This window comes from Tauraco erythrolophus, chromosome 22 (assembly GCF_009769465.1).
Source record: "Tauraco erythrolophus isolate bTauEry1 chromosome 22, bTauEry1.pri, whole genome shotgun sequence".
NCBI lineage: Eukaryota > Metazoa > Chordata > Aves > Musophagiformes > Musophagidae > Tauraco > Tauraco erythrolophus.
The window spans coordinates 2,761,417-2,774,055 of NC_141486.1; the positions used below are offsets into that span (position 1 = coordinate 2,761,417).

Sequence of the window (12,639 nt, forward strand, 5' to 3'; positions counted from 1 at the left end):
CCTGGCCGGCCACCGGGCCACAGCCGCCACGCTTGTGGCCACCATATTCACAGTCCCCCAAGGGACAGGGAGTGGGTTCCCCAAGGTGGCATTGCCACAAGTGCGCACGGCCGGGGGGAGCACCCTGGCTGCACCCAAGGGCTCTCTCAAATGCATCCCATGGGGCAGTGTGGGGACAGCGGGCACTGGGGGCTCTGCAGCTGAGCTGCTCATGCCCACAGCAGCACGTGTGTCCATGTGCATCCATGCACAAATACGCACACACATGCACAAATACGCACACACATGCACAAATATGCAAGCACATATGTCCACACATGCCCACCCATGCCCACACATGCCCATGCACACCCACGTCCATGCACAGCCATGCACAAATATACATGCACACACATGCACACCCACACACACCCATGCACACAAACACCAGCACTCCCCCCAAGGAGGCTGGAGACCAGAAGCTGACAAATCCGAGCAGGAACAGTCATCCACAACCTCCCTTAGCCCACATCCCGTTTTGCAAGCCCGAAGCCCCACGTCCCTCGTGCCAGACACACCCTCCAGAGACCATGTCATCCCTCTGCCGCCACTTAAATCTACTCGGGGTGGGGGGTTAAGGGTGCCTTTGCGATCCTTCCCCAGAGACCCCCCCTGGAGCCTCCCTGGGTTTATGTAGCTGAGTGGGAGCAGGAGCAGCAGCTGGGAGCAGGGTGCCCAAGCCCTTGCGGGATGCCGCAGGGATGCCTCACCGGACACAGGGAATTTTCCCTTTGGTCCTGCAAAAAATAAGGAAAAAAAAAAAAAAAAGGGACAAAAAAGCTCATTGAAGCGGAGCCCCTGGGCTGGCTGAGCCGTGGCCCCCGCACTCCTGACGAAACCTCTCCGGGCTCGTTTCCCGCGGCCCCCACGGGACAGCCTGACTCAGCGGGGCCGCAGGAAAGCCCCGGCTCCCCCCCACGCAGGCGTCCCGTGCCCCCTCGCTGCCAGCTCAACAACGGGGTGATGGCACAGGGCTGTGTTTGCAGAGCAGTGGAGGAGCGGACGTGCCATCTCGTCCCTTTGCTGGGCATCCCTACCCCGTGAAGGTCCCTCTGTGCCATGGTGGTGATGGCCTGTGTCATGGTGACAACAGCCTGTAGGACATCCCACTGGCAGGAGACTGAGCAGCCTGTGCTGTGCCAGGCTTGTCAAGGCTGCTGGGGAAGGAGTTAATCACTAATTTAGTCAGTAAATGATTAGCGAGCGGGGGCGGGTTGGTGAGGGGAGCACAGGCTCCCAGCAGCCCCAGAACAGGTGGCACTGGCAGGGACATCCATGGGCAGGCACAAGGTGCCAGCAGCCCGGCCAGCTCACGCCATGGGGAGGCCAGGGCGGCTGGAAACTGATTTCCACCCAGATAAAGGCAAAGAAACCAAAAGGGCCCCTCCGCGCCCAGCCACCGCTCGTAGGTGCCGGTGCAAGGTGGTGGGGCACTGCTCACCGGCACAGCCCTGCGGCATGCCCAGCTGGCCACAGCGTGCCAGGCAGCAGCCGCCTGGCTGGTGGTTCCCATACCTGGCATGCGAGGTGGGTAGCGGAGCTGCCAGCACCCTGCCTGGACCCGGCTGGCAGGATGGGAGCCGGGGAGGACGGGCAGCACCACGGTGCACGTGCCACCGGAAAGTCACCCAGCGCTGACTTTCCCCTGCTGACCTCTTGCCTCCACCCTGCCCCTTGCACCCCCTTCTTGGGCTGCCTAGGAGGACAATGAGGGTGGCTCTTCCAGCAAGGGAAACTGAGGACAAAGTCACCCCATGGAGGTTGGTGCCACCGGCTGGACGAAGGGTACCCAGGTCATCCCTCGCAGCAGAGCTGCTACAGCAATCCTGCACCCCTGCCTGGTCTAAACATGCTCAGGGGGTTTGCTCAGTGCCCCTTGGCCACCCTTGTGTGCCCCAAATCCAGATAGTGTGTCTGGGCATCCCCTGCAGAGGGTGCACAGCATGGCAAGGATGGGGTGCACAGCATGGCAGGAACAGGGTGCACAGCATGGCAAGGACAGGCTGCACATACGGATGGGGTGCACAGCACACTGGGGACAGAGGGCACAGCATGCCATGGAAGGGATGCACAGCATGCCATGGAAGGGATGCACAGCATGCCATGGATGTGCTGCCCAGCACACCAGGGATGGGGGGCACAGCATGCCAGGGATGAGGTGCTGAGCCAGACCTCAAGCCAGCAGCACCCTATGAGCCCTGAGCAGCACTTGAAGCTGCTGAGCTGGGAACAGCCCACGGACACAGGCTGTCCTCACCGGGCACTGAGCCCTGCTGCTGTGCCACCCGCCCTGCGTCCCTCCCGCAGCACTGGGCACCCGGCTCAGCACAGGCTGGTCCCTGCCAGGTTTCAGGGACACCAGTATGACATCCTGCCGTGGCTCTGGGCCCCCTGAGCATCAGCAAGGCAGCGACAACCGACGGGACAGTGCAAGAGGTGCCACTGTTGACGGGGCACCACGAAGAACCGAGAGCTGCTCCATCTGCCTGCACGGAGCTGAGTGAGCGTCCCGCAGCTGTGACGGCTGCACCCGAAGGATTAAGCCCCAGCTGGAAGTTTGGGGGTTCGGGAATTTGAATCTGAGCTCGTTTCCACCCAGAAACACCGACTCCTTCACAGGGGCCTGACTCAGCCTGGCTGAGCATCCCCTGAGCACCCCTGGGAGGGGGGTTCCAGCACGGGCTCCCAGGGCAATGCCAGGGCTGGGGGCAGTCGGGCACCAGCTCCCCACCCCGGGAGGGGGACACCCTGACAGAAAAGGGGGTGAAGGAGGATTTGGTCCTGATAACAGCAAAACCCGGGGGCTGAGCCAGGAGCACTTTGTGTTTTCCCCTCTCATACAGAGCAGGAGGGACTGAAACAGGGAAAAACAAATTGAGGGGGGGGAGAGGAAAAACCGGGGACACTTTCCCACCTTACCTACCTGCACCTTCACACAAACCCACCCAAAACCAGCCTGGGATGTTTCTGCTACTGGGTGCTACTGGGATTTAGACTAAGCTTATGTGGAACAAGCCAAGAGCAGAGGCCAGCACCCAGGGCACGGCTCAGCACCAGGGGACCCGGCAGGACAGGGACTGCTGCCCGGCTCCAGCACTGCTCCAAAACCCATCGGGAATACTTTCAGCTATGAATGAGCTCAGAAGCACGGGCCAGGTCGGAAGGGGATGCATCCCCCCACCCCCTTGGCAGCAGCCCCGTGGCCGGCAGTGCTGGGGATGAGGCAAGCGGCCGGCTGCCCTCTGACTCATGCCATTGCGGGGAAGGGTGAGCAGGATGGGGGCTGAGCAGCAGGAAGGGATGAGGCGGCGGAGCCTCAGAGGAGAAACCAGATGGGCCCAGGCCTGAACCGGTTCGTCCTCTCTCGCCCTGCCTTCCTTCGCTGGGCACAGCTCTGCCCTGGATGAGTCAGAAGCGCCCACAGTGCCAGCTCGGGGCTGGGGCACCCGTCAGGGACACGGCTCTCTGCTTTGCTGCCTGCAAGGTGCACACTGCACCAGCACCCAGCACCCTGCGGCATCCCCCTTCCCCACCGTGTCCCTGGGATGTCCCCGGGGATGCTCCCGGGGGTCCGTCCCCACCGCGGCAGCACCCACCCCATGTCCCAGCCCCGTGCCACGGCGGTTGCCCAACGCCGCTCCCTCCCAGCCCACAGCAAACAAACCTGCCCAAGCGGGGCCGTGCCCGGTGCGGCCGCGGCAGGATCTGAAGGAGACCACGAAATCCACGGGGCCAAAAACGAAGCAGCGCATTCAGCAGCGGCTCCTCAACCTAAGGAACAGCCGAAAAACCTCGCCGGCCTCTCCATCACGCTTCCGACACCCTCCACCCGCTGCTCCCCCCAGCCCCCACAACGAAGCCGGATTCAGCTCCTGGCATCAGCCCCACTCCCGCAGCCGGGGGCCGCATCCAGCCCAGCAGGCGAGGGATGAGTGTCCGGCTACGTGCCGGTGGGTGTTTTGCCGCGGTGTGGATGCCGGTCTCACGCTGCTTCCCGGGAACAAGGCTGCTGCGGGGCTGCGTGCGAGGAATGTGCATGTGAAGAACAAACAGCGTTGGGGGCCTTTGAACCGGGAGGGCTGGGCTGAGCCGAGGCACCGGGCAGTGCGAGATGTCCGCCCTGAACCCCTCCTGCCCAAACAGCCTCCGAGGGATGGGGCAGGACGAGACCCCCTCTGCCCGCCCAGATCCAGACCCTCCTGCCCCGTCCCTGCCCCTTAGAGCAGCCTGGCCTTCAGGGGTGACGCTCCAAAGCCATGGGGCACAGGTGCCCACACAGGCACCCTAGCTGGTCTAAACCCACCGTGGGCAAAGTGCCACCTGCCCAGCGGGCACAGGGACCAGGTTCGAGCCCACCAGAAGAGGCAACTGCACTCACAGGACAATCAGGATATGCCCCACGGGCAAGGAGGTGGGGAGATGAAGCTTGAACCCATGGCTCAAGCTGGGTACCACCCCCAGACCCCACACTGGACCAGGACCCACTGCCCTCATGTCGGCTGCAGTCACATCACCCCACACGTCCTTGTCCCTCAGGGTCCCACCAGAGCATGGAGAAGAGCTGCCAATGCTTCGGTGCTCACCCCACAGCAGGTGCTGCCCCATGGCAGGGTGGGACCAGCATCACCCCTCCCTAGATAAGGCCCCGTTCATCCACCAGCACCGGCCCAGCAGCATTGCATCCGCTCCAGTGTGGCGCAACCCCCACCACGGCTGAGTCAACACCGGGTCGCAGGCAATGCCGCTGTGGGGTGGTGTACCACCACTGGCATCCTTTGGGCACCCACACATAGCCCCACAGCACCTGTGGGACCAGGGGGGTCCCCAAGGTAAAGGGGTCAGATCAAACTTGGGCATCTCCAAATCTCTGCTACTCCAGGTGTTGGGGACAGCAGGGGTGGGTAGTCCTTGCTCCAGGTTGTCCCAGTAAAAGCTTCTGTGCTTGGCAGGGATGGAGCAGCCAGCCCCCTCCTGCCCCGCCATGCCCAGCCCCAGAAGAGGAGCTGAACCTGGCACACTGTCCCTCCGCCGAGCTGGCTGGTGCCAGCAGGAAACCCAATCCAGCACCACGGGAGGAGATCAAACAAAGACTTTTATGTACACCCAAAAAAAAACCCCCACACACCAAAATCCAAGAGGTATTTGAACAAAACAGCCCTGAGCCTGTTCTGGGCTCTGCCCCAGGCCCTGTTGCTGGGGAAGGTCCTGCGTCCAGCTCCTCCACAAGGCCAGGGCAGGACAGAGGGTCTTCGCCTGCCCCGCAGTGCCCGTCCCACACCATGCCCCCCACGCCTGCTCCCTTCTCCCCACAGCGGGCAGTGTCCCGGCCAAGGGTGGCCATGTGCTCAGTGTCTCTCAAGGCCGAGGATGCTCCAGGAGCACCACAGCCCCTGGTGAGCCATGGACACCGTGCGCTGGTGGGCACCTGCCCCGTGGAGCTGGCAGCCAGCACCAGCCAGCCCGGAGCATCACCAGTGCCTTCCTCACCACAGAGAGTGGGAAGCAGCAGGCAGAGCAAAGCGGTTCCTAGACAAAGGCAAGGCAGGGATATTCCCAAAGCAGAGATGTTCTCAAGTCAGGGATGTTCCCAATGTGGGGACCTTCCCAAGGCAGGGACGTTCGCAAGGCAAGGCTCTGTCCTGGTCTCAGGTGATGCCCTGCATGCGTTGGGATCAGAGGGAGGGGCTCAAGATGTTTTCCATGTCTGAGCCACCACTGCTTTGGGTGCCTGGCAGCTGGCAGCCCTGCTCTCCTGCCTCACACAGCAGCACTGAGGTCACCCCAGCTTTGAGGCACATCCCTTCATGCAGGGAAACCCCCCAAGGGCCATCACACCTAACACTGAGCAGAGCTGGCAGAGGGAGACAGGGAGCCAGGACAAGCGTCCTGTGCCCCAGGAGCCACCAACGCAGGAGGGGAGGGAGGTCCTGCCCCAGGTCCTCTGCCAGCTCCAGGGCAGAGCGTCCCATCCATCCCTGCTGCATGGGGATGTCCCATCCTGGGGACTCCCACAGCAGATGGGTCTGAGCCCCACAGAGTGGGGCTGGGAGCCCATCTGCAGGCAGGGGCAGATGCCTGCTGGGGAAGGGCAGGAGGGCACGGAGAAAGGCACCGTACTCTACGCAGTACTCTGCACCGAATGCTACTGCCCTTTGAAAAGGGGGAAAAGGTGGAGTTTTACTCCTTCCTCCTGCTCCGGTCCAGGAGGCTGGGAGGAAATCTGCTTGCACCGAGCGGCTCCGCTCTGCCCCTTCCCTCCTGGCCCCCCTGCACCAGGCTCTCCATGGAGCTGGTGCGGGCACATCCAGGGACAGGGCAAGGCTCCAGGGTTGGGGAGGGGGCACAACTGCTGCTGGGGGATGTCACAGCCGGACACCGGCTGGGCTCTGGGGGCTGCAGCCTGAGGGTGCGGTGACGCCTTCTGCAAACTGAGTGGTGGGACCAGACCTGGGTCCTGCAGGGGCGAGGTGGGTGCTCAGCCTCATGCCGCTGCTCACCTGCCTTCCAACCTCGCCCTGGCAAGCTCCGGTGGGTAGGCATCCCTGCATCCCTCCAGCCCTTCTGCCTGCTGCAAAGCTCCGAGATGTGCAAAGCCCAGGGTCCTGGTGGTGTGGGAGGCAAGAGCCCCATCCTAGGAGCAGACAGCTTTCCAGCTTCCCCCCATCAGCCCACTCGTTGGGAGCAAGGGCAGGGCAGCTGCTGGCTGGGTTGCGAAATAAAGCTTGGTAGCAGGATGCTGTAAGAGGGATGGAAATGGGACGGGTGGGTCCGACACCACTCCTTCCCCATGGGGTGGGACCAGGCTCCTGCCCACAAGGCCGGCTGCAGGGTCTGTCCATGGGACACACCACCCATTATACCCCTACGGACCAGGGCTTTCCACACGCCTCACCCTGGGATCTTTCAGTGGCTCTTTCGGTGACTGTCCCCATGCCCACATGGCACCTTTGCTGATCCCAGCGTGGGGCCGGATTGGCAGCACCGTGGCCACGGCAGAGCCATGGGTGGGAGCCTGCGGCTTGTTGCAACCTGCCACGGGGCTCAGGCTGATGGACGGGAGCCCGTCGGTCCCTGGGAGGGTGGGATAGAGCTGATGGGGTGTGCCACAAGGTGCCAAGCCTCCCCGGGCTCAGAGCCAGCCTCTGCAACCATTTGGGGCAGGAGGGAGGCAAAAGCTTGGGTAATCCCAGCTCTTGGCTGTGCTTTCCTTGCTGGGTCCCTGCAGCAGGTTTAGGGGTGTCCGATACTGCAGTGTGGGGGGACCCTGCTCCGCGGGGTGCCTTTCTCTCCCTGGGCTGACCCGAGGGCTCAAGGAGAGCTCTCAGCTGCGATGCTGGCTCTGCTCCTCCTGTCTCCAGCCCTCCTGCTCCCAGGCAGAGCAGGGATGCCCTCCATGCGTGCCCCAGCTTGCTCAAGGCAAGGCCTTGGGATAAGCCCTTACCAGGGGAGGCAGGGAAAAGCCCCCCTGGAGGGAAGGCATGCTCTGCCCAGGAGCTGAGCATAGGCAGGGCCGGGAGGGCTCTCACCTCCTGCCTACCCAGGAAGGCCACTGGCACATGAGGCTCCCGTAGCCGGCGATGTCCCCTGCCCCAACACGCTGGCTGCGAGCGAGCCCTGTGCCCCGACACGACGGCTGCAGGTACGCCCCGGCCTGCCAGAACCAGCCCTTCCCCGCTGGCAGGGAGCCCTGACATGCCAAGGCAGTTATTTATTTCACGATGAAAGAAGACACACACTTCGTTACAAGAAACTACTCTACGTCTCCGGCACATTGCAGCGCCCATCCCTCGGAGCCTCCCTGCATCAGGCCCCCCCAGGGCAGGGTGAGGGCTTCAGCCTCAAGACCAACCCCAGAGCCCATCACCAGCAGCCACCGCCTCCTGCACTGGCTGGAGCTGATCCGTGGCCAAGGCTAGGAAATGAGCATCACGCTTAAGGAAGTCACGGCAAACCTCTTGCCGCTGCACACAACCTCCCCCCGCTGCGGCACACCGCAGCCAGGAGCCTTTCGGCGTTTGCCGGGCGCCTTCGGACCCAACCCCGCAGTCCATCCTGTCAGCACCCAGCCTCCCGGCAGGAGAAGGATGCTCCTCAGTGGCACTGGGGATACATAGCCACCGATGCCTAATGAGCATCGTTGGGGCAGAAAGGCTGTGGGTCCTGCATCGAGGTTCGGTTCGGTGTCACCTTGGCCACCATTGAGTGGGAAGTCCCACCCCAAATTAACAGCAACAGGCTGGCAACTCCCTGGAAATGCCAGAACAAGGTGTGAGCTCCCAGGGACCCTCCCTGTGCTGCCGCCTACCTCCCCATCCCGCTGGCACCCAGCAGCTGCTGCTGCATCCCTGGGCTCTCCCACTCGCCGGGTGCCCGGGACCACCATCCCCACCCAGCTCCTGCCAGCCACGCTCCACCTCACCCCCCTGGAGTAGGGGTCCATGGGGCTGGAAGACACTAGGGAAGGAGCTATTCCAGCATGAGGGAAGAGCTTCATCCAGCCCCTTGCAGAGGGCACCTATTGCCCTGGAGAGGAGGGGACACTGTGCAAAAACCCAAGGCACCCAGTGACATCTCAGCTTTCCCAGGAGCCCTCGCAGAACACCCCATGCCTGCCACCCTTGGGTCCCCAGGTGATGGTGCCCATGTTCAGCATCCCGGCACAAGGAGGGGGAGCAGTCCCTGCTCCAGCTGCAGAGCATGTTGGGAGCAACTCCTGTCACTGAAAATCCCTTCATTGTTGGCTAACACTCCCAACCCACATTGGGAGGAAGAGGAGGCGGACAGCAGCGGCAGTCGAAGGGTGTTGACAAACAAGCTGGGTGACTCAGGCCAGGACAATGTCTGAAGCAGGGCAGCAGAAAGAAGCATTTAACCAGTCATAGAGACCCTGGAGAAAGGGATGCAGGAGCTGCAGGCAGCACTGCCTGAAAACCACCCCGGTGTAGATCACACCCCGTGGGCTGCCCCGTCAGCCCAGTGCGGTGCAGCATCCCTTGTGCGGGCAGCGATGCTGCCTGCACACCCACTCAGGCAGCAGGAGTGTGGTCCAGCACCACCAGCAGGAGGAAAGACCCTGGTTCTGAGCCACCAACATGTGTCACATTCATATGGCTCATGACCTTTGGGAGACATTGGCATATTGGCATCAGCCTCACCACAGCCACCACCATGTGCCCTGAGCCATGGCACGGGCCCATCACAGCACGGCTTTGAGGGCACGGGTCCCGCTGTGCATGGCATAGGAAGGCTTCTTGTCACCTTCCTCGTGCCTTTAACCCACCTGCAGTGCTCAGAACTCTGCTCCCAGCAGGGGGGAAGGATCTGGCCCAGGCTCCCACCATCGTCCCACAGCCCCAGGGCTTGCTGCGTGCCCAGCGGGCCCAGTTCTGCGGTGTAAGGGGCTGCAGCCACGGGCAGCCTTGCCAAGCCCAGAGAGCTCCTGTCCCTGCAGCAATTAGGGGTCACATCAGCCTGGGCAGCTCCTCCAAACTCCCAAAAGTTGGGAGGACAACTGGGAAAAGTTGCTTGGAAGGGGGAAGGATCCTTCCCCGGGCTCCGGCAGCAGCAGCAGCAGCGGAGAACAGACCGAGCTAGGCAGGAAAACCCGGAGTTTTCCCCTCCGTGTTGCTTTGCATGCCTGACAGCAAGTCGTGCCTTGTCTGTTGGGTTACGGCCCCTCCCAGCTCTGGGGGCTTTTCACCCAGCAAGGAGCCTGGGCAGAAGGCAGAGAGGTGCTTAGTGAGGCCAGTGGGCCCCAGTCTCTCCCAGGGAGGTGTCCCAGTACAGGTGCAGGTCCCCCCTACTCACCCTGAACCTTCAGAGCTGCAGCACGGCACAGGACACGTACCAGCCCAACCTCCACAATCCTATTTCACAAGAATCCTGTTTTCCCCATGAAAACTCGGCAGCAGCCCCCGGCCTCCCTAAGCACGGGCTGAAACCCCCCGTGTAAGGGCTCGGTCCCGGCCAGGGTGCAACCATCCAGCCTTGCAAACACCTGATTTCTGGCCCAAACAGACACAGATTCCTGCACAGGAAACCCAGCCAGGCTTTTCCTTGTTATTCTTCAGGATTACGATCACAGGGCTTGGACAGGGAGCTACCTCTGTATGGAGAACCAGTAAGTTAAAGGGAGATTCAGGATGTGCCTTGGACCCGAACGTGCAGCCTCACAGATCAGCCGTGTCGAGCTTGAACTACGCAACACGAAAACCCCACAGCGAGTTACAAGCTCTCCTTCAAAGCCCAAAAACCTGCTGGCGTCCTCCCGAGCCACATACCACGTAAGCATTCCTGCCAGCCGGCCCGGGACGGTGGGGCCTGGCAGGCATCGGATGGGCTCCACCATATGCCACGACGTGGACCCCGTGTGCCGGTACCGCGGCAGCCGTACCACGCTGCTCCATCAGCGCCGGACCTGCAGTAGGCTTTTTTTTCCCCCAAACCCTTGGGGAAAAAGGACTTCAGAGCCGCTCCCGCAGCTTTATGGCGGAGGTGGAGGGAAGATGTGGCAGAGCCACCTCGAAATCCCGGGCGCTCCCTGAGCCCTTGAGCTCTCGGTAAAGGGCACAGGGTCCAGCACGAAGCCGCGCTGCTCCGCACCGCCCGAGTAGGTGCGGCTCCGCGGGGGGGTTGCCTAACCCGGTGGAGAGGAGGGTTTTTCAGCCTGGGGAGCTGAAACCGAAGCCGGAACACGAAAGGGCTCGGAGGTCAGGTCCTGCGTGCTCGGGAGCCCCGGGGAACGAAGCACCCGCATCACCAGTGACGCAAGGCGGCTCGCGGTGGGGTGGCGGCGGCACAGCACCCCGACGGAGGGGTGACCCCACTTACGGGGGTCAAGCACGTCCCCGCAGGCAGCAATTAGCAGCCCTGCCCCGCCGCCACCGCCTTCCCGGCCATCGCTTCGCACAAACCCGCGCCTGTCCGGGAGCCACAATCCCACGTTCAGCGATTCCCAGGCGGCCCCGAGCAGACACCCCGCGCCGGGGGCGGAGGCGCAGCCGGGCAGCCGCCCCGCACGGCCGCGCTCTCAATACCCACATTGTCCCCGTCCCCATCCCGGGGGGAGACTGCTGTGTCCTGCCCAGCACGGCACGGGCAGGACTGGGGCATCCCAGACAGTCCTTCCCCCCAGCCCAGAGCCCTTGGCGGCGGCTTCCCTAGGGATCCCCCAGCACTGCTAAGGGGGAGAAAGTTCAGCTGCCGGCCCAGCCCCAGCAAACCCCGTGCTGACAGTGGTTTCCCTGCACAGGATCCGGCTCGCCAGCATCTCTCCAGCTCCCCCCGCTCTTCCCTCCCCACGGCCCGGGGAAGCTCAGCGCATGAACACGCTCGCCGGTCCCCGGAGCCAACACAAACACCCCCGGCACAACCCAGCCTTTCATTTGGGAGGCAGACAGGCACCTCGGGTGCCCCCACACACACCCCACCCAGCCCCGGGCTGTGCCCAGCTAAGGGGACAGACAAAAACACAGGGAAACTGCAACGTGGGGGAAAGGCAAAAGGAAAAAGAAAAAAAAAAAAGTTTAAAGTTCGAGAGAGACAGAAAGAGCGGGCGGGGGGGGCTCCCGGGAACACGGAGGGAGTGTGTGTGTCCCCACTCAGATTGAAGGGAGGGATGGGGAGAGCCCGGCTGGGATAAGGGGAGAGGGGGGAGCGCGCCGGCAGCTCACCCTGGATGTGCTGGCGGCGACCCTCGTCCAGGTGCGTGGAGACCACATCTCCCATGGCGAGCGGAGCCGCGGGCCGGGCGGCGGCAGGGGCAGGAGGAAGAGGAGGAGGAGGAGGAGAAAGAGGAGGAGGAGGAGGAGGAAGGCAGCGCCCGGGGCGGTCAGGCAGCGCGGCGCCCCATGGCAGCCCCCCCCCGGCCACTCCCCCCCGCACCGCCCTGTGTGTGTGTTTGTGTGTGTGTGTGTGTGTGTGTGTGAGAGTGTGTGTGTGTGTGTGAGTGTGTGTCTGTGTGTCCCCTCCTCCTTGTAATTAGCTGCTCTAATTTGCTCGCTGGGGGATGGGGGAGGCTCAAGGAGGGCGGTTGTGCCGCCCAACACGCTGCCCCCCCCCCTCCCCGGGGTGCGCTGGAAGCCTCTCAGCCCGCTGCGGAGCCCCCTGGCACCGCCGTGCCCCCCGCCCCACACGCTGCGGGGACCCGCGCCAGCTCCCGCGGCTGCTGGCGCCGGGAAAACCAGCTCCGGTTTGGCACCGGCCTCCTCCGCGCCCGCCGTTGCTTCACCGGGCGATTGCGACACCCGCTCCTCCCTCCCTACCTGCGCCATCACGCCCAGGGGCCTCAGCCTTGAGCTCCTCTCACTGCCAAGGCGGGCAGTGTGGGGGGCAGGTGATGGGCACCTCTCCCTCCCCGTTCTCATCGTTCGGGAGAACAGGATGGAAAAACTCGAGTTGCCTTAAAACACTCTCCAGCCATAGATTTTGGACCAGGAGCTGGTTGGCCCCACTCTCCCGGGGTGGGGGAAGCCAGGAAGGGGCTGGCATCTCCCAGATCAACCAACATGTCAGGGAGCTGGAGAGTACACTCAAAGCGGGGGCACTGGAACCAGTAACACTCCACCAATCCAGCAAAATCCCCTCGGCACACACGTCGCC

General features: G+C 63.2%; 1 protein-coding gene across 1 annotated transcript in view; it reads right to left on the bottom strand.

Annotated features, from left to right (window-relative positions):
* The window catches only part of NIBAN2 (niban apoptosis regulator 2), a 30,614-nt gene extending 18,303 nt beyond the window's left edge, over positions 1 to 12,311 (bottom strand). Inside the window, exon 1 of the mRNA XM_086625444.1 lies at positions 12,303 to 12,311. Within this exon, the coding sequence (XP_086481570.1) occupies positions 12,303 to 12,311 (9 nt within the window). The remainder of the gene's footprint in view (positions 1 to 12,302) is intronic.
* Between the last annotated feature and the right edge of the window lie 328 nt (positions 12,312 to 12,639).